Raw genomic sequence first — 26,682 nt, forward strand, 5'->3', positions numbered from 1 at the left:
AGATTTTGGGTATCTGCCTTGTTTTGCTTTTCAAGCCCGTGGAGTTGTAATCACCCATCACTCTTCCTTGTTTCCCTACAGTGGGGTAGTTTTAAATTTCCAGCACATTCCTTTACTGTTTGTGTTTTTGTACTCGGATTAGATGAATGGGAGCATAATTCACCAAACATTTCACCCAAATAGGTCATGTAATACAATCACCGTTTATATGATAACATTTACAATTTTGAACAAAGAAAATGTTTTGAATCTTTAAGATACTTAACAGTGTTTTGCGAGTGTTTAAATGTTGGTGATTTCATTTTGCATAGGATAATTGTTTCAGTACTTGTCTTTGAAGTTACATTATGAATTATTGGGGAACATTGAAAATGTGAGTTCTATTGTTCATAGCATTGCTTTTCATTGTGGACAATTGAATTTCATTAAAACATATTTACTGCATGCCTGTCTGACTTGATAGCCTGGTTCAAAACATTTTTTTTTTCTAATGAATTTGTCGTAAGGATTTACACCTAGTTTTATTTTTTTCTCAATTCAAATGCAAAATGTAGGTAATGGCTTGCATTAAACACAGTTGTTGACAAAACACATGCACATAGCATACTGTTTCTAGAAGTGGCTTTATATTATGTCAATCTGGCTATCAGATGTGCTGAAAATTTGTAGACATATTAATTTTATCCTCTGATTTTAGGGCTGCTCATCATGAGTGAGTAATGAACATTGCAGCTTTACGTCTCAAAAATCCCAAGATTTTTTTAACTAGTGAGGTAGAGGTTTTCTTTAGGCAATTTGGTGATTTATTTTCCACCCAACATGTTCTTCTGATGGAGGAGAAACCATAGGGCATACACCAAGGATATATACATACATACAGGGTGCTTTTTCAGTTCTTTTTGAGGTTAGGGTTTAAAAGTAAGATCGCTCTATGTTGCCCAGGCTCTTTGTTTCAGTTAAAATAAAAAGTCACTAAACATATATATAGTGCTCAAGATAAAATAATTAGTTCAACAGGTTTCAATTAGTTGTGAATTCGTATGGCTAATTTAGAAAAAGTCTATTAAAACTTTAACTAAAGCATCTGTTTATTTTCTGAGTTCATCTTGACCTCGTGTTAAGGGACTGGATGGTCTAATCCTGCTGTAACACATATTCTGCCTTGGTATTTTTCTTTTCTCTCTACCTGTTGTACTTGTGTATGGCTTGATTGTACTCATGTATAGTATGATTTTGTTTGACTGGACAGCATGCAAACAAAAGCTTTTCACTATATGTTGGTAAACATAACAATAATAAACAAATACCAATACCAATATTTATTATGTAAGATGCTATTAAATAAATAAATAAATGGAAAGCGGTCCCTAATACAAACATACATAATTGCCACTTTTTTTTTAATGTATTGGAACCTGTGTGGAGAGGTGGGACACTTAGTGCATTTCCTTTGAATATTTTGCCTTCACTTGTTTAATTGGCCACATTCTGTCACTGCATATAACAAAAATACCTCAGTTACAAGATGCGAGTGATCTCAGTGCTGCGTAAGTATAAAACTTGTTCGGAGGATGTTTGTTTACTTTTCTTATTCCAATATTGATTAAGAGTATGATTCAAACATGAGGGGTCATGTTTTCCAAAAGTTTACTATCAATAATGAAACTTTACTAGAGACTTGTATAATCAGTCTTGCAATCATTTTCTTGCTTAGCAGTGTCTGCTGGTTTTGAGCAGCAAATAATGATGGAGAGAGGGCGCTCCAAGAGGCGCAATTTCTTTGATTATGGTGTAAATACGAGAAAAGCGATAGAACACGTGAAGGATTCTAAATCAGGTAAAATAATTGTTTGGCAGAAATTATTTTAAATTTTTTCTGCTTTTGAAATTGTTAATATATTCTTGTGAAAATTATTTACTGCAAAAAGTTCCTTTGTGATACAATTTAATTTAGAGTTTTGGTGTATTTTATGTGTATATATAGATACTGAAGGGTCTAAATTTAAAATATGATACTTCCTTCTCCAAATGTAATCTTGCAAATGCCTGATGGTCATAAGCTGAAAAGAGCTTGGAAAGATATAGGGAGGCACAAGAGACTGCATATTAGGAATTCTGAGTAATAATACCAAGTGCTGGAGGAACTCAGCAGGCGAGGGAGCAGCAGAAAGCTTCCCATTATCTCTCTCGCAGCTTTCCACTCTCTACTCCATCGGGTGTAAAGACGATTCTGTCCAAAAGCATTTTCTGCCCATTTCCATCCACAGATACTACCTGCCCTGCTGAGTTCCTTCAGCACTTTGCTTTTTGTGGGAAAGATATATGTCACTACATCACACTACAACTCAATTTGCGGATGCTAAATGTGACTTTTAAATTGGTACGGTAAGTAAGACACTGGCTTGTAAAACATCTGCTGCACAGCTTCAGTGACCCAGGTATAATCCTGACCTCATGACACCTGGCTGCGTGACGTTTGTTCATTGTGTGGCCACATAAGTTTCCCTAATTGCTCCAGATTCCTTGCTCATCCCAAGGTTGTGCAGATTGGTACATGATTTAGCCATTGTAAATTGCTCAAATGCAGGTGAGTGGTAGAATCTCTGGAGAATTTGTGGGAATCTAGGGAATATAGAACATGATTAGTGTTGGATTATTATAAATGATGTATGATAGTTGGTGCGGACTTAGACAGATGCAAAGGGCCTGTTTCAAAGTTTTATCAGTTTAAGATTCATGAAACCTCTTCTAACAATTAAGGGAAGGCTATGGCTAATCACATATTTTGTCAAAAAGCTAATGTCAGGTTGAGAAGGAGAGTATTACTGTAATTTATATTTAACATGACCTGTCTCAGACAACACTTCAATCCATTCTGTATAAAAATCTGCGGGTTTCATCAACTTCAGCCGACTTAATAGGAGGCTAGTTTCTCTACATTACTGCACAGTGGCGCAAATGTAGAGTTGCTGCCTTACAGCGCCAGAGACCCGGGTTCGATCCTGACAACGGATACTGTCTATATGGCGTTTATACATTCTCCCTCTGACCACATGGGTTTTCTCTGGGAGCTTAGGTTTCCTCCCACATTCCAAAGATGTACAAGTTTGTAGATTGACACAAAAATCTGGAGTAACTCAGCGGGTCAGTCAGCATGTCTGGAGAAAAAGAATAATCAATGATTTGGCTCGAGACCGTTCTTCAGAATGTCTGAAGATGTCTGAAGAAGGGTCCTGACCCGAAACATCATCTATTCTTTTTCTCCAGAGATGCTGTCTGACCCGCTGAGTTACACCAGCTTAGTATTAGTGTGTAGGGTGATCACCATTGGCCACAAAGCCAATTTTTATTCTAATTGGCAAGCTCATCCTGGATCTCCAGCAATGCCGACATGTTGGTGAAGGAGGAATATGGCAGCGTCAGTCAGGGCATTATGTACATATCTGCCTTCTGCAAAGACCGCTCCCTCCATAACTCCCTTGTCAATTCTTCCCTTCCCTCTCGTACCACCCCCTCCCCGAGAACTTTCCCTTGCAACCGCAAGAGATGCAACACTTGTCCCTTTACCTCCCCCCTCGACTCCGTTCAAGGACCCAAGCAATCGTTCTAGGTGTGACAGAGGTTTACCTGCATCTCTTCCAACCTCATCTATTGCGTCCGCTTCTCTAGATGTCAGCAGATCTATATCGGTGAGACCAAGCGGAGGTTGGGCGATCGTTTCGCCGAATGCCTCCGCTCGGTCCGCAATAACCAAGCTGACCTCCCAGTGGCTCAGCACTTCAACTCCCCCTCCCACTCCGTCTCCGACCTCTCTGTCCTGGGTCTCCTCCATGGCCACAGCGAGCAGCACTGGAAATTGGAGGAACAGCACCTCATATTCCGTTTGGGGAGTCTGCATCCTGGTGGCATGAACATCGAATTCTCCCAATTTTGTTAGTCCTTGCTGTCTCCTCCCCTTCCTCAGTCCCCCTGCTGTCTCCTCCCATCCCCCAGCCTTCGGGCTCCTCCTCCTTTTTCTTTGCTTGTCCCCACCCACCCCCGCCTCCGATCAGTCTGAAGAAGGGTTTCGGCCCGAAACGTTGCCTATTTCCTTCGCTCCATAGATGCTGCTGCACCCGCTGAGTTTCTCCAGCTTTTTTGTGTACCATTATGTACATGAGTTGGGAAGTCCTGTTACAGCTGTGCATGGCATGAGTACAACTGCACTTGTATTGCTGTCTGAAGTTTAGGTCCCTATGCTGCAGGAAGGATATGATGAAGCTGGCGAGGGGTGGAAAAGATTCTCAAGCATGTTGTTAGTACTGGAGGGCTTGAGTTATAATGAAATACTGAATGGGCTGGGACTGTTTGGCGTAAAGGAGGCTGAAGGGTGATCCGAGAGAGATTTATAATATCATGAGTGGCTTAGATAGGGTAGATATTCAATGTTTTTCCCCCAGGGTTGGAGAATCTAAAACTAGAAGCAAATGTTGAAGATGGTGAGAAACGTTTTCACGCAAAGGATGGGTGGGTACATTGTTCGAGCTGCCAGATGCAACAATGTTCAAAAGAAGTTTGGACAGGTGCGTGGATAGGAAAGGTTTAGAGAGATATAGATCAAATGCAGGCCACTGGGACAAGCTCGGATGGACATGTTGTTTGGTAACGGCAATTGGGTTGAAGAACTGTTCTCGAGGTGTATAACTCTTCCCGCGCTATGACCAAAATTAAAAATACTGATAATTATTTGATGTTTGGACATTTGCAGGTTCCAGTGGGATTCCAGTGAAGATCATCACAAATCTTTTTGCCTTCAGATCTCCTCCAAAGTGGTTCATGTACCAGTATCATGTGACTTTCTTGCCTGACATTGAATCAAAACGCTTACGGATGGCACTACTCTTTAGCCATTGTGATCTGTTAGGAAAGATCAGGGGATTTGATGGAACTATACTTTTCCTTCCAAATAAACTACAAAACCAGGTAAAAAGCACATGTTTGATCCTGCTCACAAATATTGAACTTTTAACATAGTGAAATGTTATGAATTAGATTTAGTTTCAAAATGACACAAAAAAATAAACCTATTTTAACATGTTTCATTAAATTTCCTGATCAGTTGTTGGGATCCTCCCCCCCTCCCCCCCCCCCCCCCCCCCCCCCACACCCCCCCCCCCCCCCCACCCCCCCTCCTCCCCCCCCCCCCCCCCCCAGTTCAGAAAATGACACTGAACGCTATGGTGTAAATGATGTGAGACTGATGACAATAGATCATTAGATCAAACACAACTTTAATCACTGTTGTACAAGCACAGCATTGGAAGCTGTCAGCTGTTGGGACCTCGTGCAGCATCTGGCTGACTGCAGGAGGAGGGGAGTGCTGTTATAGCTCTGGTGATGGGGTGGAGTTAGTAAAGTTAGCAACATGTGGTTAGTGGCTGAACAGCATAAATCTACATCCTTCCCCTTTTAAAATGAAACGCACTCGCCAAACATGGGGTGGCATGCACATGTTAAACGTATTCCCCATATCTGTTTGGGGGTCGACTCACACGGCCTGAGCGCGTGCGAACTAAACCCTCCCCCCCCCCTCATCGAGAAAAGGAGAGCGAAGACCAGGAGGCGAGGACGTCACCGAACCCGTCTGTGGAGACCGAAAGGAGAAGAGTTTACAAGCGAGGCCCCGTTGTTAGTAGTAAACGTGAGCCGTGGAGGGGTGGGAGGCATGCGGGCGCGAGGGGAGGACGCAGGAGATGGCGACTGGAACTGGAGCGGAGGAGCATATGGACCAGTGGGTGACGGTTGTGGCTCTCTCACAGCAAGAAGATGTTGTCTGCTTCTGTGGTAAACAGCTCCATCACATTCAACAATGTACGACCGTGGCTCATCAGCCGAGTTTATCTCAGTGACCAAGCGGGAGTGACCAGTCGTGGTGCGAAGGCGGACAACCTGCCCAGGCAGTAGAGGCTGGAGCGCTTTGCTAGAACGGTCATGGGACCGCTTCTGTATGTCTTTCTTCTCCTGGAGGCGACTCTGGACGTTAGCGGGTTTGAGCACTCGGGGGATCAGCTGTCGTTGTGCAATGGGAATCGGAGATCTTGTCAAGCGAGACATCAAGCGTTGAGCCGGTGAGCCCAGGGCACCATCCCGGGCAATGTTCCGAAGGTTCAGCAGGTCCAGGTAAATGTCCGAATGTGAAATACGTGCACGCTCCATCAAATGCTTTGCGCTTCTGACGGCGCGTTCAGCGAGTCCGTTGCTCTGTGGATACTCTGGACTGCTTGTGATGTGCTGAAAGTTCCATCGATCAGCAAAAAGCTTGAACGTGTGGCTGCTGAACTGAGGGCCATTGTCGGTTTGCAGGCTTACCGGAGTCCCATAGGCAGAGCATTGTCGTTTCATCTTCCGTATGACAGACTCGGACGTGAGGGAGTGCAGCTGGTCGATCTCGAACCAATTGGAGAAAGAGTCGACGAGAACGAGATAGTGTTTGCCGCACCACTCGAAGATGTCTGCCGCCAGCGACGTCCAGGGCAGTGCTGGCGGGGGTTGTTGTAGGAGCGGTTGTCGCTGCTGATGAGGCGCGAGGCTGTTGCAGGCGGGGCATGAGGCTACGCGATCCTGGATGTATTTCGCCATCCCCGGCCAGTAAAAGAGATCGCGGGCACGCGCTAGCGTGGCGTCAGCTCCGGGGTGTCCGCTGTGTGCCTCCGTGAAGTACTCGTCTCTTAGCGACGAGGGCACCACCACTTTGTGGCCCTTGACGACGACACCGTCTTGCACAACCAGTTCGTCACGGACGAGGAAGAACGGCTGCACCGCTATGGGCGTGTTGGATATCTTGTCAAGCCACCCTGTCTTGATAACGGACGATAGGACTTGAAGTGTTCCATCAGCAGCAGTGTGTGTAGCCAGGGTGCGTAGCTGTCTGCTGTAGACGAAGTCGACACCGAGGACCGTGAAGCTTTCTCGCTCGTGTGGGTGTTGTTCGCAGGAAGCCCGTGGGGCGCGAGAGAGGGCATCGGCAAGGTGCATGCCTTTGCCCTTCTTGTAAGTAATCGTGAAGTCGTAACCCTGCAATTGCAGCATCATGCGTGGAAGGCGAGCGGGAGCGGCATGAATGGGCTTATTAAGGATCGTTACCAGGGGTTGATGATCCGTCTCTACCGTGGAAGTGTTCCCATAGAGGAAGTCGCGGAACTTGGTGCAGGCAAACACGACAGCCAACAGTTCCTTCTCGATCTGCGCGTAGTGTTGCTCCGTTTCAGTCATGGTGCGAGATGCATACGATACGGGCTGTAAGGTGCCATCAGAGGACGGTTGTAGACAGGCTGCGCCAAGTCCAAATTTTGAGGCATCACAGGTGATCGTCACCGGACAATCAAGGTCAAAGAAGGCCTGGGTCGGCGCACTGCTCATCTTGGACTTGAGCACATCGAAGGCCGCCTGGTACTGCTGGAGCCACATCCATGTGGTATCTTTCTTCGTAAGCTGTCGTAGTGGAGAGCTCATCTCACAGGTTCGGGATGAATTTGCAGAGGTAGTTCGCCAGACCCAGGAAGAGCTGCAAGGCTTTCACATCAGTGGGGGCTGGCATCTCGGTGATGGCGTCAGTCTTTTGAGGATCTGGTTTGAGGCCGCCAGAGGTGAATACGTGTCCGTGATATGTGACCTCTGGGACCCTGGGCTTACACTTGTCTGGATTGAGCTTGAGATTGACTTTTCGTGCATGCTCCAGAACGAGTTTGAGGTTGCGGTCGTGCTCTGCCACGTCTTTCCCGTACACAAGGATGTCATCAACAATGATGGCACAAGGTTGATGCAAACAACTGCTCCATCATTCTCTGAAAGACTTCGCTAGCGGAGTTGATACCAAATGGCATTCTGAGGAACTTGTATCTACCGAACTGGGTGGAGGACGTAGTGAGGTCTGACGACTTTTTGTCTAGCGGTATCTGCCAAAAGGAGTTCTTTGCATCCAGAACTGAAAATAGGGTGGCCATTCCAATTCTTGCCGCTACATCCTCCACTGTCTTCATGGGGTGGTGGGGGCGCTTAATGGCAGAGTTTAGGTCCTTAGGGTTGATGCATATGCGAATGTCACCATTATTCTTCTTCTCGGTCGCGATCATGGTGGAGATCCAGTCGGTTGAATCGCTGACTGCTGCTATTATGCCAGCAGCGACCATGTTCTTGAGCTTGGAGTGTACCTTGTCTGTCAGCGCGATGGACTGGCGGTGTGGTGGTCGAACAACGGCAGTTGCATTGGGGTCTGTGACAATCTTATAGGTGACAGGTAGCCTGCCTGGGATGGCGTGGAAGAGATCAGGGAGTGGATCCCAGGAGGTGCGCAGCCTGTGAACCGTTTTGTTGAAAGCAATCAGGCCGAGATCTTGGCAGGCCTGGTTTCCAAGGAGGGTCACAGAATTAAAATTTAGTATATAGAACGTTAGAGCTTTGCTGGGTTTGGCTAGGTCACATTTCAAAGTAGTTTTCCCCAGGGGAGTGAGAACTTCACCGCCAAATGCATGGAGAGTGGAACTGTTCTTGATGGGCTTCTCGTTAGCTCTAATCTTCTCAAAAAAACAGACATTGTATTTACTTTCGCGCCGGTATCGAGACGGGCAATAAATTGAAATCCATTCACAGAGATAGTGACAGCAGGGTCAGAGTGCTGCACAATTGCATGGTGATAGTATAAACAACAGAGTCCTCTTGCGAATTAATTGGGCTGAGCCCGGGGGAGAGGTCGGAAAGGGGCCGTGAGCTGTTATTACCCTGCAGTAGAAAGTTGAGAGCAGGCCTGTTCCCACGGGACCGAGCGGCTGAACGACACACAGAGGCAAAATGGTTAATTTTTCGGCAATAGTTGCAGGCTTTTCCCATAGCAGGGCAAGAGCCTGTCTTCCATGTTGCAATTTGGACACCTCCTATGAGGGTCGTTGCGGGACGCTTGGCTGACAGGGGTCGTGGGGCGTCTCCTGTCGGAGGAGACCTGGTTCATGGGACGTCTGTTATCCGAGTAGTCCCTCTGTCTAACGAGGTCTGTCTGATGTATAGTTTTGTTCTCCCGGGGGTCAGAGGGATCAACAAATTCTGCGGTGCGACACTCGTGCACCACTTCATCCAACGTGAGGTCAACCTTCCTTAAAAACTCAGATCTGAGCTTGAGATCACTTATTCCATTTACCAAAATGTCTCGAGTTAATTGATCCGTCAGCTCCTCAGCAGGTAGCTGCTGAAATCTACACCGCTGAGCAAGATACAATAAATCTGCTATAAACGTGTCAGCTCCCTCTCCAGGGAGCTGTCGTCGAGAGAAAAACTTGGCCCGGTCCAGGATATGGTTGGATGGGAGATTGCATATCTGGCTAAATTTACGCAGTAACAAATTATAATCGTCGGGAGACTCCGCTGGAGTTATTACCTGGTCGTTGTCATCAAGAACCGCAGGGGCATATCTGAAGGTTCTGGAGCGGCGTAGTGCTTCTGGCCCAGCAAGATTGAATAGGAGGGAGGCCTTTACAGCATCGGAGTCAGTTCGGTGTGCAACATTGATGAAGTGCCGGTAGTCTATTTCAAAGGTGGCCCAGCGTTCGCTGATACCAGCATCAAAGATTAGAGGGTCGGGCTTTCTGCACGAGGACATGATGGTGAGAAATAAAAACTCAGTAAACAAATAAAAACCGGTAAACAGTTCGCATCCCACTTCTACACCATGTAAATGATGTGAGACTGATGACAATAGATCATTAGATCAAACACAACTTTAATCACTGTTGTACAAGCACAGCATTGGAAGCTGTCAGCCGTTGGGACCTCGTGCAGAATCTGGCTTACTGCAGGAGGAGGGGAGTGCTGTTTTTGCTCTGGTGATGGGGTGGTTAGTAAAGCTAGCAACATGTGGTTAGTGGCTGAACAGCATTCATCTACAGACATGGCCCCTTCCTGCGTAGCTTCCATCTACCTTAGTCTTTTCATTTCTCAAATCTTCTCAGTTCTCTGAGATCTCCAAGGCATACTGCAGTCCAAAGGAAATACTTCTTCACAGCTGGTATCTGAGAGAAGTAGATTTGTGTTGCATCAGTTACAACATTTCTTTGGAATTATTCAACAAGACAAAATATGAAAAGTAGCCGTCGCTAGCATAAATGCAGGTTTGCAAGATCCAATGCAGAACGAGTTCATGGTCCCCTTATGTAACATTCTGTGTGGCACTATGAACTACCCACTCTGTAACCGCAAAATGATGTACATTGGGCAAGTGTTAATGCCTGTAAAGACTTGGAATTCATAGAGATTTGGAATTCCTAGACCACTCAAAATGCACAAAGACAGGAACTAACAATTTAAAAAAATTAAGTCGACCTTTTCATATCTAACAGTTCTTTTTACATTTTTTTAAGATAATGGAAGTGACAAGCATAATGAAAAATGGCCAGGCAGTGAATATAACCATTACTCTGACAAGCCAATTTCCACAGGATTCTCCCACGTGCATCCAGTTTTTCAATATCACGATCAGAAAGTGAGTTGTTCTCAATGACGTAAATTAGATTGAGAATTTGGATAGTTATTCAATAGCTAAAAATTAGAAAATAGTTTTAAATGGGTGTCAGTAATAACAAAAAAAACTGAGAACACACTGACAGCCTCTATGGAGAAAGAAATAGTTACAATTTCAGGCTGATGACCTTTCATCTAACTGGGAAAGTTAGAAATCAAACATGCTTTAAAATTATAGAGAAGGGAAAGAGGTAGAGACTAGAAAGGGGATTTCTGAAAAGATTGAAGACAAGGAGCTTAATGAGAGAAATGAGATGGTTCCAGCTGAGAGAGGGGGAGATATAATGACCATCAGCTTCATTGTTTCAATGAGCACACTGCTTAATTGTTTTTCTGGTGAATAGTTACCTCATGCCGGAGCTCAGAACTTCAACTCCCCCTCCCATTCCGAATCCGACCTTTCTGTCCTGGGCCTCCTCCATGGCCAGAGTGAATCCCACCACAAATTAGAGGAACAGCACCACATATTTCGCTTGGGTAGTTTACACCCCAGTGGTATAAACATTGACTTCTCCAATTTCAGGTAGACCTTGCTTTCTCCCTCCATCCCCTCCCCTTCCCAGCTCTCCCACAACCTACTGTCTCTGCCTCTTTCTTTCCTTTTCTCACTCCTTCCCCCCCCCCCCCCCAGATCTGAAGAAGGGTCTCGACCCGAAACGTCACCTATTCCTTCGCTCCATAGATGCTGCCTCACCTGCTGAGTTTCTCCGGCATTTGTGTCATGCCTGTCACTATCTTTATGCAATTCATCACCATTTTCCCTTGGATTATTAATGATCCATATTTATCCACAGAATTTTAAACTCCAGCCTGGGATGGCACAGGTAAACTGCCCATTTTCTCCCAAGGCAAGATATCCTGATATAAATTTAATTTATTAAGATTACTTCTTTAGCCAGTATCTTGCCTTAATTGAAGGTAGACAAAAGTGATGGAGAAACTCAGCGGGTGAGGCAGCATCTATGGAGCGAAGGAAATAGGCAACGTTTCAGGCCTAAACCTTTTTTGAGACTGATGGGGGGGGGGGGGGGGGGTTTATATCAAGCATAGATGTGGTAGTAGGTCTTTGTCCCAAGATGGAAATATCAAGTACCGTATATCATATGTTTAGCTGAGAAGGGCGAAGTTTAACGGAGTTTTGTGAAGTAAGTTTTTTTTTACACCTCGAGTGGGAATAGCAGTGGAAACGGATACGGCAGCAAGATTTCAGAGATATTTAGAGAGGCACATGGACAGGTTCGGAATGGAGGGATGCAAACCAGATGCAGATTGATGGGATTGGTTTAAATTTGTATCAAGGGTTTATGCAGACATTGTGGGCCCAAGGGCCTCTTCCCATGCTGTATAGTTCTTTGTTCTATGTCAATACAAATACATACCTTATATATCAAACTTCTGTTTTTGATTAGAGTTCTAAAAATGCTGTCTCTGTATCCAATTGGGCGAAACTTTTATAATCCATCAACTCCAATTCATATTCCTCAACACAGGTAGGCTGTTTCTATATTTACTTTACTAATTTTTTGCAGTCAATTATATAACTACTTTGTGGGTTGATGCACCTGAGGGGAACCAGTTTTTCTTGATTACAAGTCATCAATATGATATTTTGTAGACATTTACCAATGTTGATTTGTGCAATTTGCCTGCAGATTATGTTTGCTTGCTTTCGTTAGCGGGAACAATTATAAATTGGCCAATAACAATGTGCCTATAATTTTGCTATTTTTATATTTAGGAAACACCCAATCTCATATTTAATAAATGAAAATATTGATTGTATAACTGTGGTGCATTAAAAAGTAGAATGATTACAGATAGGAAATGTAAGTAATCAACATGTCAAATGCACAACCATTTATGACAAAATGCAATAACCTAGAAGATCTAATGAATTCCATTCATTGGCAACTGTTTCATTCCTTCACGGGAACAACATCTGTGAAAATATAATTAAGTGTTTGTTGTTAATTTTTGAGAAATCAATATGAAGATTTTGTTTTAAGCTATGAAAATTAAAGTAAACTGATCCTTATGGCCTGTCCCACTTAGGCGATTTTTCAGTAGACAGCTGGCAGTCGCCCTGGCAACTGGAATAGCGACTGTCAGAATGGAACACACACACAAAAACACATAGTTTACTTCCCAGCCCGTTATGCAGGCGGTGCACAGGGCAAACGGGGGGAGCGGTGTCTAAAAACCTCACACAGTGAAAAGCCAAGGGGAAACAGACACACACCACGATGAACAGGAAGGTTGGCGCTGTAAAAAGACGGCTAAAGCACAGTGTACAATAAGTCCTTTAAAGGAGGAGGGAGAAGGAGTGGAGACAACTTTTAAGAAGCCAGAGATACATGGCTGCGAAGCTTGGCGGACATTTAATATTACCAGTCGGTTATCCTTGGTTCTGGAAACTACTGCTTACCTTTTTTTCCCCAATGAGCCAATGAAATTCACCGGTCAGCACCGGCTACAACCTATGAGAACCTCCGAGAACCTTTGACCACCTGGTAACCCATTAGAACCCATCCACGGCTCGCGAATTCACGCTAGTCTCCATGGCGGCTTCATTCTATTCGTCGTTAATTTTTCAACGTTGAAATATTCACGGTGACCATAATGAGACTGCGACTAGTTCCCAGAATGCCGGAGTTCCTCACGACCATGAAGGCGACTCCCTGGCAAACACCCGCGAAAATGTGGCGACTGCATAGTCTCCTGCAGCCTAAAAAGTTACCTAAGTGGGACAGGCCCATTAAGATTACCGAGCATGCTTGGGTTAGTGCTTCTAAAGGGCAAATTAAAGTTGGAAAGATCAGAGTGAAAACTGGAAAATGTAATATTAAATTGACAGGCAGATGAAAATTCCAGTCACCTTGGTGAACTGAACAAGGATGGTTAGTTGACAAGTCACCTGATCTATATTAGGTCTTCCAATGTGCAGGAGTGTGCATTGTGATTACACTAAATTGAGAGAAGTAGTATATCATTACTTCATCTGGAAGGATTGTTTGGGTCCTTGGATGCTGGAAAGGGAAGAGGTTAAACGGTAAATACTTCACATCCTGCAGTTGCACAGGAAGTTTCCTTGAGTAGCAGATTGAATTTGGAGGTGTTTACAATTTTACGGTGATTGGACTGTAAATGAGTCCGTGGTCCCTGCAATAAAATTGTTGGCAGTAAAACCAAGCTGCCATACAAATAGGAGAATTGACTGGTGTAAGGTGGAAACCACCAGATAAAAACCACCACTGGTTCAAATGAGCAGAAAAATTAGGAACTGAACCTCTAATTCTTCTTCTCCTCCCTTATTTCTCCTCCACCTTCTCCATTTTTTCTACTCTTCCTTAACCCTTATTCTTCCTCCACCTACTTCCTCCAACTTCTCCCATCTTTCTCTTCCCTATCCATTCTTTTTCTGTTCTGTGACATTCTCTGTCTGAGAGCTAATATCTTCTCGAGGCAAAGCTGGGTATTGAATGTGTTGTATTAAGAGTATGGTGTCAGGCACACGAATGAAGTTGCCTACCCAACATCCATCTGAGTGTAGGGGCTTGATGCTGGGATTGTTGGCCTGGTAGAGGACAATGATGTTGGTTCACTTACCCTTCCAATGAATTTGGGGGATTTGGTGTATTGATGATACTTTTCTAGTGCTTTTACGAGCGTCTGTCAATATTCGAGATCAGTGAAGTATAAATAAGGGCGATCATTTCTGCTGCCCAGTGGACTACGAGTTCTGTGCCGGGTCTGAGATTTACTGGCATTAAGAAATGCGCTTTCCCACAGTTGGTGCTAGTAATATACTTTGGATAAATACCAATTAAGCATTGAATCTAAACAATTTTCCCATGGGCCCATGAGGCATATGATGCTGATTCAGCCCTGCCCTATTCATCCTCGCCGTCCAAAATTATCTGCCCCATTCGTGGATCACCATTTCTTTAACCTGCTCCAACAATCATTTTCTCTCCGATCCCACTGAATCTGATAGCCATCTTTCTTCCCTACTCTTTGTAGCAATCCAGTTCATGACCTCTCTAGTTCCTGATCAGCCCTGATGTACATTCTTATCTAAAATCGTCCATCATCACTCACAACCATCAATTCCCCACAATCCCTCATCCATGGTCCAAGTCCCAACTAATATCTTTTGTGTGGTCTGGAGTAACAGATACTTTAGCTTTTATACCACTGAATTTCCCAGCATTGCATTCTCAAGCAAAATGTTCCATTGTTTCGCACAACACAATAGATGCTTTCAAATTCTAGACACTTGTATTTTAACTTTTTATATTTTTAAATTCCAGACTAGTTCTGTGGCCTGGGTTTGCTACCTCAATCCTGAGATATGAGACCAAGATATTATTGTCTGTTGATATAAGTCATAAGATTCTACGGAGCGAAACTGTATTGGATTTCATGACTGGGCTATACAACAGAAGTGGTGATCAGCATTTCATTGATACCTGTATGAAGGAATTAGTGGGATTCATTGTTCTTACAAGGTAACAAAGACACAATTGTTCCACATGAGAAACCCTAAAAGGTTACAATACTCCAAATGGTACAAAAGTCTACAGTGCTTCTTGGCATTGAACTCCCCGGACATCTTATTTTGGTATGATGTTACTAACAATAACAAACATGACACTTTATCCAATTTAAAAAAAAACTAGCAGAGAGAAACAAGCAACTTATAAAGCAAATTCTTAATTCAGATGTTGAAATTGCAATTAATATTAGCTGAATTTAAATGCTTTTGCACAAATATCTTCAAACTGTTTCTCAACTAAATTCAATAAGCAAGTCTGAAGAAGAGTTTCAGCCTGAAACGTTGCCTATCTCCTTTGCTCCATAGATGCTGCTGCACCCGCTGAGTTTCTCCAGCATTTTTGTGAACCTTCAATAAGCAACACTGTTGCTATACTGAATTAATGCTTCATAATATCTAAGATTACTGTTATTATTTCATAAATTATACATAATGCACTTCTCTGGTATTGATACATTGAAAATTTCCCTAAAAGGCATTCCATTTTTATGGACGTTATTATGTCAGGTACTACTTCCAAGCCCAATATCTAGCTTGCAATTACCTTATCATTAACAGCTTATTTTCTAACATTTGCTCAGAAATATTGTACAATCTTTTACAGACCTGGTTATTTATCCAATCAAGCGGTTGAGTGCAAACAATTCCTCTGGTATTGCCTTACATGTTGCTATAAATTTAAATATATGAAATACTGTATTATCAATTAAAATACATGAACTTTAGAAAATGTTCACCCCATCTTACATTAATCTTGTAATTTTCAGTAATTGTAAAATCTGCCTCTGGGCATGGTTTCCTCTGGAACAGAAATTTCACACAACTTCAGTTCAATAGTTCACAATCTTTTTTACTGTTATGTAGTTGATTCTTTGATATCAGGCCTTTCATTTAATTGCAACTTTAGTGATGGAGCAGACGGATGTGACTTCTACTGACTATAAGAGCACTGTTTAAGAGAGAACTGCAGATGTTGGAAAAATCGAAGGTAGACAAAAATGCTGGAGAAACTCAGCGGGTGAGGCAGCATCTATGGAGCGAAGGAATAGGCGACATTTCAGGTCGAGACACTTCTTCAGGGTATATAAGAGCGCTGTAATACCCTGGCTCAGCCTGGGATCTTGCCCAATGTTATCTGGAGGACAGCAACATCAGGTCTTGGAAGTCAATAGACAATAGGTGCAGGAGTAGGCCATTCGGCCCTTCGAGCCAGCACCTCCATTCAATGTGATCATGCTGATCATCCCCAATCGGTGTCACGGTGGTGCAGCGGTAGAGTTGCTGCCTTACAGCGCCTGGGACCCGGGTTCAATCCTGACTACAGGAGTTTGTGTGTTCCCCCGTGAACCTGCGTTGGGTTTTCTCCGAGATCTTCTGTTTCCTCCCACGCTCCAAAGACGCAGGTTAATTGCTTTGGTATAAATGTAAAAAATGTCCCTAGAGTAAAAATTTACTATCCCACAGTAGGATAGTGTTAATGTTGATGCGGTCTCTGTAGGGCCGTAGGGCCTGTTTCCACTCTGTAACACTTAACTCCACTGAAAAACTAATTGCAACATTATATTTAGAAGATTGAGGGGGGATCTTATAGAAACTTACAAAATTCTTAAGGGGTTGGACAGGCTAGATACAGGAAGATTATTCCCGATGTTGGGGAAGTCCAGAACTAGGGGTCACAGTTTAAGGATTAGAGGGAAGTCTTTTAGGACCGAGATGAGAAAATCATTTTTTACACAGAGAGTGGTGAATCTGTGGAATTCTCTGCCGCAGAAGGTAGTTGAGGCCAGTTCATTGGCTATATTTAAGAGGGAGTTAGATGTGGCCCTAGTGGCTAAAGGGATCAGGGGGTATGGAGAGAAGGCAGGGATGGGACACTGAGTTGGATGATTAGCCATGATCATATCGAATGGCGGTGCAGGCTCGAAGGGCCGAATGGCCTACTCCTGCACCTATTTTCTATGTCTATGTTTATGCCTAATCAACCCCGTTCTGCCTTCTCCCCATATCCCCTGATTCTGCTATCTTTAAGAGCCCTATCTCGCTCTCTATTGTAAGTATTCGGAGAACTGGCCTCAACCGCCCTCTGAGTTGGAGAATTCCACACTCACAACTCTCTGTGTGAAAAAGTGTTTCCTCATCTCCATTCTAATTGGCTTACCCCTTATTCTTAAACTGTGGCCCCTGGTTCTGGACTCCCCCAACATCGGGAACATGTTTCCTGCTTCTACGTGTCCAAACCCTTAATCTTATACATTTCAATAAGATTCCCTCTCATCCTTCTAAATTCCAAAGTATACAAGCCCAGCCGCTCCATTCTCTCAGCATATGACAGTCCCGCCATCCCGGGAATTAACCTTGTCCACTGCAGCATCCAGAATTAAGCCAATTGATGCTGCAAAGGGCAAACAGGCATCTTCTGGCAGTGATAAGGGGAATGATGTTTTGTTAACATTTTCTGGAATTTGTAATTATTTATATGCTTGTCTGTATTTGAGAAAATATTCGATGCCTAGTATAAATTGTGAATATGACAATGACAGCAGGGATTAAAGCGAAGCAAGCATACGTCAAAGTCCCTTTTAGTTTTATTTAATTTAAAGATACGGCACAGAAACAGGCCCTTTGGCCTACAAAGTCTGCAGTGACCAGCGATCCCCACACATTAACACTATCCTACACACACTAGGGACAATTTTGCACTTGTACCAAGCCAAATAATCTACAAACCAGTACATCTTTTGAGTGTGGGAGGAACCAGAAGATCCCAGATAAAACCCGGGCAGGACATAGGGTGAGTGTACAAAGTCCGTACAGACAGCAGTCATAATCGAGATCGAACCTGGGTCTCTGCAAGGCATTTATGCAGCAACTCTACTGCTGCACCACCGAGCCACCCCAGTTTTATTCCAGGTGCTTTGAATTACAGCCAGATGCTGGCATTACTATAGGAAAAACTTGATTGTAAAAATAATGTATTGATTCTTTCTCCTAGATATAATAATAAAACATATCGCATTGATGATATTGATTGGGCTGTGAAACCCACTCATACATTTAAAAAGAAAGATGGAACTGAAATCAGTTATGTTGATTATTATTCACAGGTATGGAAGATAATGGAAGAAAAACATTAAAAATGTATTTTCTGATCAATAAGATCAATAAACTTGCTACCGCTGACTAAAAGTATTAGAAAAGGAATATGATACGTGCTTTAGGAGACATATTTGAACTTTGTTGGTATCAAATTGTTTTGTACTACTATTCAAGGACATAATAATCTAATAGTGTGCCCTAATTCAGAGTCCATACATGGGAAAAGAAATTAACTGAAGTGTGGCTAGTGGATAATGATTCAATGTTAAAATTGTATTTTTCTTTTCGATATACATGAATTATAAGTTATAAATAAAACAATAAATATATTTCTAGATGTATTCTGGCAAAATGTTATGCAAATGCATTGATGCTGGGCAGAGGTACAATTAGTGAAATCTGCACAGTTGGAATTAGAGCATAGAAAAATACAGCACAGGGACAGGCCCTTCGGCCCACAGCATCTGTGCTGCACATGATGCCAAGATAAACTAATCTCATCTAGCTGCACATAATGCCTATCCCTCCACTCCCTGAATATCCATATGCCTATCTAAAAGCCTCTTAAATAGCACTGTTGATTATATCATTATTCATGGTTTCCTAAGCAGCTTAGGGGCCAAGAAGTGAACTGGCCTGAACATGAGATGGCAAAGGACAGCAATCTACAAAAAGGTTAAAAGGATGTTCAATTTGCATTGCTGCTATTGACTATTTTCATCCCTAATTATTTGTTTCAGTCCTTGATGCATACTTCATAACATCTTTTAGTTTGGTTTTACAGCAATATGATGCCTCGATATCTGATTTGAATCAACCAATGCTAGTCAGCCAGTTAAAGATGAAGCATCTTGGAACAGATGCGGTGCCTCGTATTGCTCACCTCATACCAGAATTCTGCTTTCTGACAGGTAACTGACAACAGATTTCCAGTGAAACAACTATTCTTTAAATGAGAAATGAGGGACAAAAGTAAACATGTTTATATTTCAGGTAGGAAGGAACTGCAGATGCTGGTGTAAACCGAAGATAGACACAAAATGCTGGAGTAACTCAGCGGAACAGACAGCATCTCTGGATAGCAGGAATGGGTCATGTTTTGGGTTGAGACCCTTCTTCAGACCCGTGTCACACATGTGAACAACATAGCTAACTTTGTGTAACTATGATCTTAATACTTGGGGATTTGGCCTGGTTTGAAGACACTGATGTTAGCTTGTTTATCCTTTTGAGGATTTTGTGAGACATTTTTTGATGGTGTCTTGAGGTGCTTGCCATAGCAATTATGGACTACCATTTGGAGGAGAACTGCTTTGACTTTGTTTGATGTCTGAAGAAGGGTCTCGACTGGAAACGTCACCCATTCCTTCTATCCAGAGATGCTGCCTGTCCCGCTGAGTTACTCCAGCATTTTCTGTCTATCTTTGGTATCAACCAGCATCTGCAGTTCCTTTCTACACAGAATAATCTGAGATTCATTCACTCATTTTGTGAAATAATAATTTTGCTACATTTTGTTTGTATTTCATCACAGGGCTAAGCAAACAGACTCGCTCTGATTTCCGTATAATGAAGGATCTGGCTGCAGAAACACAGCTGACTCCTCAAAAGAGGCAACAGAGACTGCATGAATTGATAGATAGTATACAGAGGTCAGCAGATTTTTTTGGACACTTTTTTTTTTGCACTAGTATTGTGGTTATTAATTTATTGGATCTATGTTTATTATATATATTTATGTCCATTGGGTTTACAGGCCTGTTATGCAGCTGCAACTAAGAATTTCATTGTTCTGTTGTAAAAACAGATGCTATTTTCTTTCCACCTCCCCCCTACCCCTTTCCCCTTCCCTGACTTCCACCCATATCCCACCCTCCGGTTTCACATTTCACTCCTCCATATCTGATAACCTTTTGTCTCCTTTCCACCTCTGCCCTTTGGCGCTTATTTCACCAATTTGCCAAACACCACCCCATCTCACCTATAGCCACCTTTCACTTGCGAAGCTTTGTCTCGCCCCCACGTCTCTTTTCCAGCTTTATCTCCCCCGACTCAGTCTGAAGAAGGGTCCCAATCCATAATGTTGTCTTGTCAATTTCTCTCCACAGATGCTGTTTTACCCGCCTGAGTTCCCCCAACACTATGATTTATGCTCAACATTCTACATTTGTAGTTCCTGTGTTCCCTATCCGATATATCCATCTTTGCTTCTGGCCTTCAGAATACAAAGAAACTAAGCCTTAGTCTTAACACCCTCTTATGTAGTTAGAGTATCCTACCATGTCAACGTTCCATTGCCTCCCTCTTTATTTGCTGCCTTCTGTCAATTGCAGCTTCATTCATATTCAGTACAATAACTCTCAAGAACATTTGCAATGGGAGAACTGAGTATGAAACCCTCTACTTTAAATAAAATGTCCTCCTCATGGCAGTAGATAATAATGAACATAATTTGTGAAGTATTTGAATAATTCTATTAGAAAACCAAGCCTTCTGTATTTACCCCAAATTTGTCTTATATTTAAATTAATTTTGAGTAATAAGAAAGAATATGAATATGCTGAATCATTAGCTTCTGTATACTCTGCCTGACTTTCTTATCTCAGGAGAAAATTGTGTGGAATAAATACTCCTTCATTGTAATGTTTAAAATCAAAGAATGGCACAACACAGAATCAGAATGTTCAGCCTACCAAGCCTCTGCTGGATTATTGAGTTACGGCAGCCCCCAATTATGGCATTGTAACTCAAGATAAAGTTACATGTGCATAAGTTTGAAGCTAGATGCATAATAAAATAATAGTTCTCTGGCAATGTCCTTTACAGGAATAAAGTAGCACGGGCTGAGTTGGAAGGCTGGGGATTACGCCTTGATGAGCAGATTTCATTGTCGGCCCGTGTTCTTCCTCCTGAGAAAATTCACGTGCATGATCATTCTGTAAGTATTCAGCTTTTGATATTGCAGAAACATCATCAGGATGAGATCAACAATAAAATTTATGCTCTGATAGATCATTCAATTTGTGAAAATGTGAATGCTCTAAATTTATTTAAAAAAACTTTGATCGCTCTTTGCCAAACTATATATTCCAGGAATGCCACCGCTGATATCACTATTTTGTGTCAACACATGAAGCCAATGAATTTTAAATACAAAATAGCTCAAACCTTCAAATTCCTATTTCCATGGTTAAGGTCATTCATCCTGAATAATAATCTCTGAAACATTGCCTGAGCAGCATGCCAATCAAGATTGACACAGATATTTTAACAAGTTGCTAAAGGGCTGGTGAGGGAAAGAGAGTGATCTTACATCTGTACTGAGACAGGAAAGAGATGTACCAGCACCTTATGAATCAGAGTGCAGTTGGTGTCCTCAGGAGAAATTATTATTATATTTTTAAATAAGGAAGTAATAATTATTCGAAATGGCAGAAAAGTCAATAAATTAATAACATGGAATGGTAGTTTTAAAACACAGGAAAATGTGATGGGGTGGAAAGGCCCAATCTGCAATTTGTTTTCCTAAAGTAGAACAGACAACATTGTGAGCACTAAATTGGAAAAGCTATTAGGTGATCTGTTAACAAGATGTGTCATCTGTTCCACAAGGGTGATGCAGCACTGTACCTCAATCTCATTGCCACTTTAACCGCTCTGCCTTTGGTCTCCTACTATTTTCAATGGAAGTCAACACAAGATAATGATGCAACATTTCACCCTCCAGCAAAACATATTACAGCTTCAGGGCATGAGTCTGCAGCAAGCAATGTAGTAACAATTATTAACCATTAAAGCCTTATATCTTACATTTTCAGCACTGGGTCTTACTCTGGGCTGCGTATTCTATGTTGTTTTGTGTAATCTTAACAAAGCAATTAAACTATTTAATATGAACCATTCTCCCTTTTTTTAAACTATGTACAGTTCATGCCAGTATCGCCAGTCGACTGGTCCAGAAATCTGCAACATTCAAGGATTATTGGCAGTCACACACTCCAAAATTGGCTGATGGTTTTCAGCCAAAGAAGCTGTGATGCTGCTGGAAAGCTTTTGTCACTCCTCAGGAGAGTAGGACCATCAATGGGCTTTTCGGTTGAGAATCCCAAAATGTAAGTGATCATCAAGGGTAAATGACATTGTTAATAAATGCTGTTTATTGTTCCACAAGAACATGGGAACAGGAGTATGGTATCTGCCTCCTCAAATCTTTCCTTGCCCTGCCATTCAATATTATCAATTCCTCAATTCTATATTATCAACTCCTCCTTTGTGGTGAATCTCCATAGCACCCAATTCCCCGATCTTTCAAATATCTATTTAGTTCTAGTTTAAATGCTTCTAATGATCTGGTCTCCACAATTCTCTGGAAGAGAGAATATCAGAGATTAACTTCCCTCTGTGCGAAAAGATTTTTCCACATCTCAAATTTAAATGACCAGCTCATCACCAGTTGAAAGGAGGATGTATGTCCTCAGATAAAACTCAGACAGCATCTCTGGAGAAAGGTTTTGCGTAAGGTTTCGGGTTAAGACCCTTCTTCAGAATGAGAGTCGGGGAAAGGAAAACGAGAGATATAGACAGTAATATAGAGAGATATAGAACAAATGAATTAAATAAATACAAAAAAGTAATGGTGATCAAGGAAACAGTCCATTGTTGGCTGTGGGCCAGGTGATATCTCAAGGCACTTGAAAGATGCTATCTCTACCCAATTTTCCAAATTTGTTTGAAAGACAAGTGAATCAATACACGGCCTCTCCCATGGCAATGTCTCCAACATTGAGAACCAAATTTCACTCAATCAGCTCCAATGAATAAACTACATTGTTCATTTGCCTGTCACCAGACTCTCGAACCAGATACCCTATTCCAAGTTCTATCGTGGAAAAATATTATCTGGTGTCGGAGGAAGAGATTCAAGGGTATGCTCAAAGGCTCTTTGAAAAAATTCCCATTGCTTCTTGAGAATTCTTAGTCCATGACCATCTGCAGTGTTCTTGGATGTGTTGTGAACATAACAATTATCCAGTATTCTCTGTGTTTTGTTTCGAACACCATGTGTGTGTGTGTAGGTCGGTGGGGGCGCTGCAAGCCGGCAGCCCTGCTAGCAGCGTGTCAGTTTTTTCAACTTTTTAAATTTTTTTTAGTGTGTTTAAATGTATGTTTTTAATGTTTCTTTGTGTGTCTTATGTGGGGTGTTGTGTGGGGGAAACCGTTTTGGTCGCCTCCTCCACGGAGAGGCGACTTTTTCCATGTCGCCTCACCCGTGGCCTAACAACGAGGAAACGAGGATCGGGCGGCCTTTCCCTGTGAAGCGCCCGGGGCGCGGACTCTCGGCTCTCGGCGTGGAGCGGGTGAGCCCCCGCTGGGGCTCGCCGGAGGGGAGTGCTCCGTCCAGTGTCCTGCGGCAGCCTGGGGCCGCGGTCTGCAGAGCTCCAGCCAGCGCGATGTCTGCAGCCTGGGATCCCTCGCTGGGGACCTGGGAGAGGAAGAAGCTTCCACCCCGACTGCCGGCCCTGCAGTCTGCGGTGCTTCTGGCTGCGACGCGAACTTTAAATCACTGACCGCCGGCCTGCGGCCTACACCAACCTGAAGCCGCGGTCTCCGGTGGGGGAGGCACCGATTCAGGACTTACCTGGACTTTCATTCATCTGGACGCCTGCGGAGGGTTGAGGTCCCGACCACGGGGGGAAATGGAGGAGGACTGGCCAAATTTTGTGCCTTCCACCACAGTGATGAATGCTGTGGTGGATGTTTGTGTTAAATTTTTATTGTGTTTTTGTGTGTTCTTTCTCATTGTACCACTGCTGACAAATTCATTTCACTTGCACTTTATGTGCAATGTGACGAATAAAACCGTATTGTATTGTATTGTATTTGTGCCAGACTGAGTGCCCTGTAGTTGATCTGTTTATCCATCGATCCTTTTTACGACCCTTGCAACTCTCCAGCAATACAAAGTCCCAACCACTCCCAAAACCAAGGAGAGAGAGATTGCAGCCAGAGACTCCCTTGTTTTCACCTTCCCTCCTTCAGTAATCTGAGATACATTTAAGTTGTAATGATTTCAACATCGTGCATTGAAGCTATTTATAGAAACTTTCTTTTAAAATAAAATAGGTGTTTAGGCCATTTTCCACCATATTCAATACATCATGGCTGATCAATCAATTACCTGCCTCTCTCCATTCCCCCTGATGCACAAGGGTCTAACTCCCCTCTTAAATATAGCCAATGAACTGGCCTCAACTACCCTCTGTGGCAGAGAGTTCTGAATTCATATTCTGTGTGAAAAAGTTCTTCTCATCTCGGTTTTAAAGGATTGCCCCCTTATCCTTAAGCTGTGACCCCTTGACCTGGACTTCCCCAACATCGGGAACAATGTTCCTGCATCTAGCCTGTCCAACCCCTTAAGAATTTTGTAAGTTTCTATAAGATCCCCTCTCAATCTTCTAAATTCTAGAGAGTATAAACCAAGTCTATCCAGTCTTTCTTCAGTACACCCAATTGTCTGGTGAAGTGCAAGCTATTATGGCAATAATGTCCTTCCTGTTTGGAACCAATGATAGAAAAGGTTAGTAAAAAGAAACTGCAGATGCCAGTTCCTATACCAAAGATAGACTACAAATTTGCTTTCTTTACTGCTGCTGCACCTGCAGCCTACCTTCAAATGACGGTGTACGGGACAGCCAGGTCTCGCTCATCTCCCCCTTTCCCAAACCAAAGATATAGTCTGGCGTTTTTGCCACCAAAATGGACCTTTTCTTCACATCTGCATCTGTCAAAACATTTGCCCACTCCAGCCTAGTCATTGCAGCTCTAGCACCTCCTCACACTAAGTTGCCCCCCAGCTTAGTGTCAAAACTTGGAGAATTTCTTAATTGGAGATCATTAATTTGTTGTAAATACCCCAGCACTGAGCCTTGCGGTACCCCACTAATCACTTGCCTTTGTGAAAAGTTTCAGTTTATTCCTACCAAACTGAACTGAAAATAATATACCTCTTCCACTATTCTACATACATTTCAATTTTACTCATATGATTTTACTACATGATACCTTATGTCTGAACATATTTGGCATATAGTTACCTAACATTTGTTTTTTGTTAATTTATAGGGTGCAAGTAAATGAAACGACCACGTCCTTTATACAGGCTTTGAGGCATAACATTGAGCCCAGTACACAATTGGTAAGTATGCAAGCTATTGCTGGATTTATTTACTGTTTAAAAGATGATAGAAAAAGTTAGTAAAAGGAAACTGCAGATGCCGGTTTATACCAAAGATAGACACAAAATGCTGAAGTAACTCAGCGGATCGGGCAGCATCTCTTGAAAAAATGTGTAGGTGACGTTTCAGGTCTGGACTTTAGGCCTGAATCTGCCATTTTCTTCGAGCCTGCACCGCCATTCAATATGCTTAATGGAATATTTTTGAAATACCATCCAACACCCAAGTTTGTATCCAGTACCTGCCAAACTTCCTCTCCATTCCCCCTGATTCCATTTTACACAAGGGCCACAGCTCAAGGCACTCCCTCCCTAAAATACCAATAAAAAAGGCAGTAAATAAAGGGATGCTTATCGCAGGCAATAGGACATATGTCAACTTTGTTGTGATTGAAAGTATTATGACACTGACATATAACAGAATTATCTCTTATCAAAACCAGATTTTGTATTTTCTATGACTGTATAAGGTAAACTATTTCCACATTAGTTTCATAGTCATAGAGACGTACAGCTCAGAAATAGGCTCTTAATTGAACTCCATGCTGACCCAATGCCCCATTTAAGGTATTATAATTTGCTCGCCTTTGGCTCCTATTCCTCTAAACCATTCATCTCATGATTTTATACACTTCTACCAATCACCCTTCAGTCTCCTACGCCTCAAGGAAAAAAGTCCTAATCTTCCCACCCATTCCCAATATCTCTGACCCTCGTGACTTCTTTCCTATAGCAAAGTAACCAAAACACACAAATACTCTCAACTGTGGATTGAACAATGTCTTGAATAACTGTAACATAATATCCCAACTTCTATACCTGGTTCACTGATTGATGAAGGCCAGCATATCAACAATTTAGGACACCATTTTCAGGGGACTATGTTCTTGATCAGTTTCAAATTTCAACCATACTTTTGCAACAACTCTCCTTACTAGCCTTCCTTATTGAACTGCGCTGGTCTGATTCCAATCTCTTTGGTGAAGTTGTAATCAGATAATCTTCCGAAATGCCTTCTTTTCCTACTTCACTACTGTAGGAGCCATTTATTTTAAGGCTAGTTAATCTTGGCATATTATATTATTTTGTCTAGATATTTTGGACACTTGGGGGTGGTAATTTGATGATAGAGGGGCGTAAAATATGGGCTTAGGGGACAGGGAGTGATTCAGACCAGGCATAGGAGGTGGAGAGTACACAGTTCTCACCAAATGGGAGAGACCAGGAAGTTACTGCTTGGGTGAGAATAAGG

The 26,682-nt window shown here is 42.7% G+C and overlaps 1 protein-coding gene across 1 annotated transcript in view; it reads left to right on the plus strand.

Moving 5' to 3' along the window:
- Positions 1 to 1,442: 1,442 nt before the first annotated feature.
- Positions 1,443 to 26,682, plus strand: part of LOC129698269 (piwi-like protein 4) — a 45,003-nt gene continuing 19,763 nt past the window's right edge. The window contains exons 1-11 of the mRNA XM_055637305.1: positions 1,443 to 1,837; positions 4,748 to 4,962; positions 10,386 to 10,507; positions 11,955 to 12,035; positions 14,856 to 15,053; positions 18,093 to 18,204; positions 18,981 to 19,107; positions 19,731 to 19,848; positions 21,023 to 21,134; positions 22,124 to 22,308; positions 25,319 to 25,391. Of these exons, the coding sequence (XP_055493280.1) occupies positions 1,744 to 1,837; positions 4,748 to 4,962; positions 10,386 to 10,507; positions 11,955 to 12,035; positions 14,856 to 15,053; positions 18,093 to 18,204; positions 18,981 to 19,107; positions 19,731 to 19,848; positions 21,023 to 21,134; positions 22,124 to 22,308; positions 25,319 to 25,391 (1,437 nt within the window). The 5' untranslated portion in view covers positions 1,443 to 1,743. The remainder of the gene's footprint in view (positions 1,838 to 4,747; positions 4,963 to 10,385; positions 10,508 to 11,954; positions 12,036 to 14,855; positions 15,054 to 18,092; positions 18,205 to 18,980; positions 19,108 to 19,730; positions 19,849 to 21,022; positions 21,135 to 22,123; positions 22,309 to 25,318; positions 25,392 to 26,682) is intronic.

Source organism: Leucoraja erinacea, chromosome 6 (genome assembly GCF_028641065.1).
Source record: "Leucoraja erinacea ecotype New England chromosome 6, Leri_hhj_1, whole genome shotgun sequence".
Classification (NCBI taxonomy): domain Eukaryota; kingdom Metazoa; phylum Chordata; class Chondrichthyes; order Rajiformes; family Rajidae; genus Leucoraja; species Leucoraja erinaceus.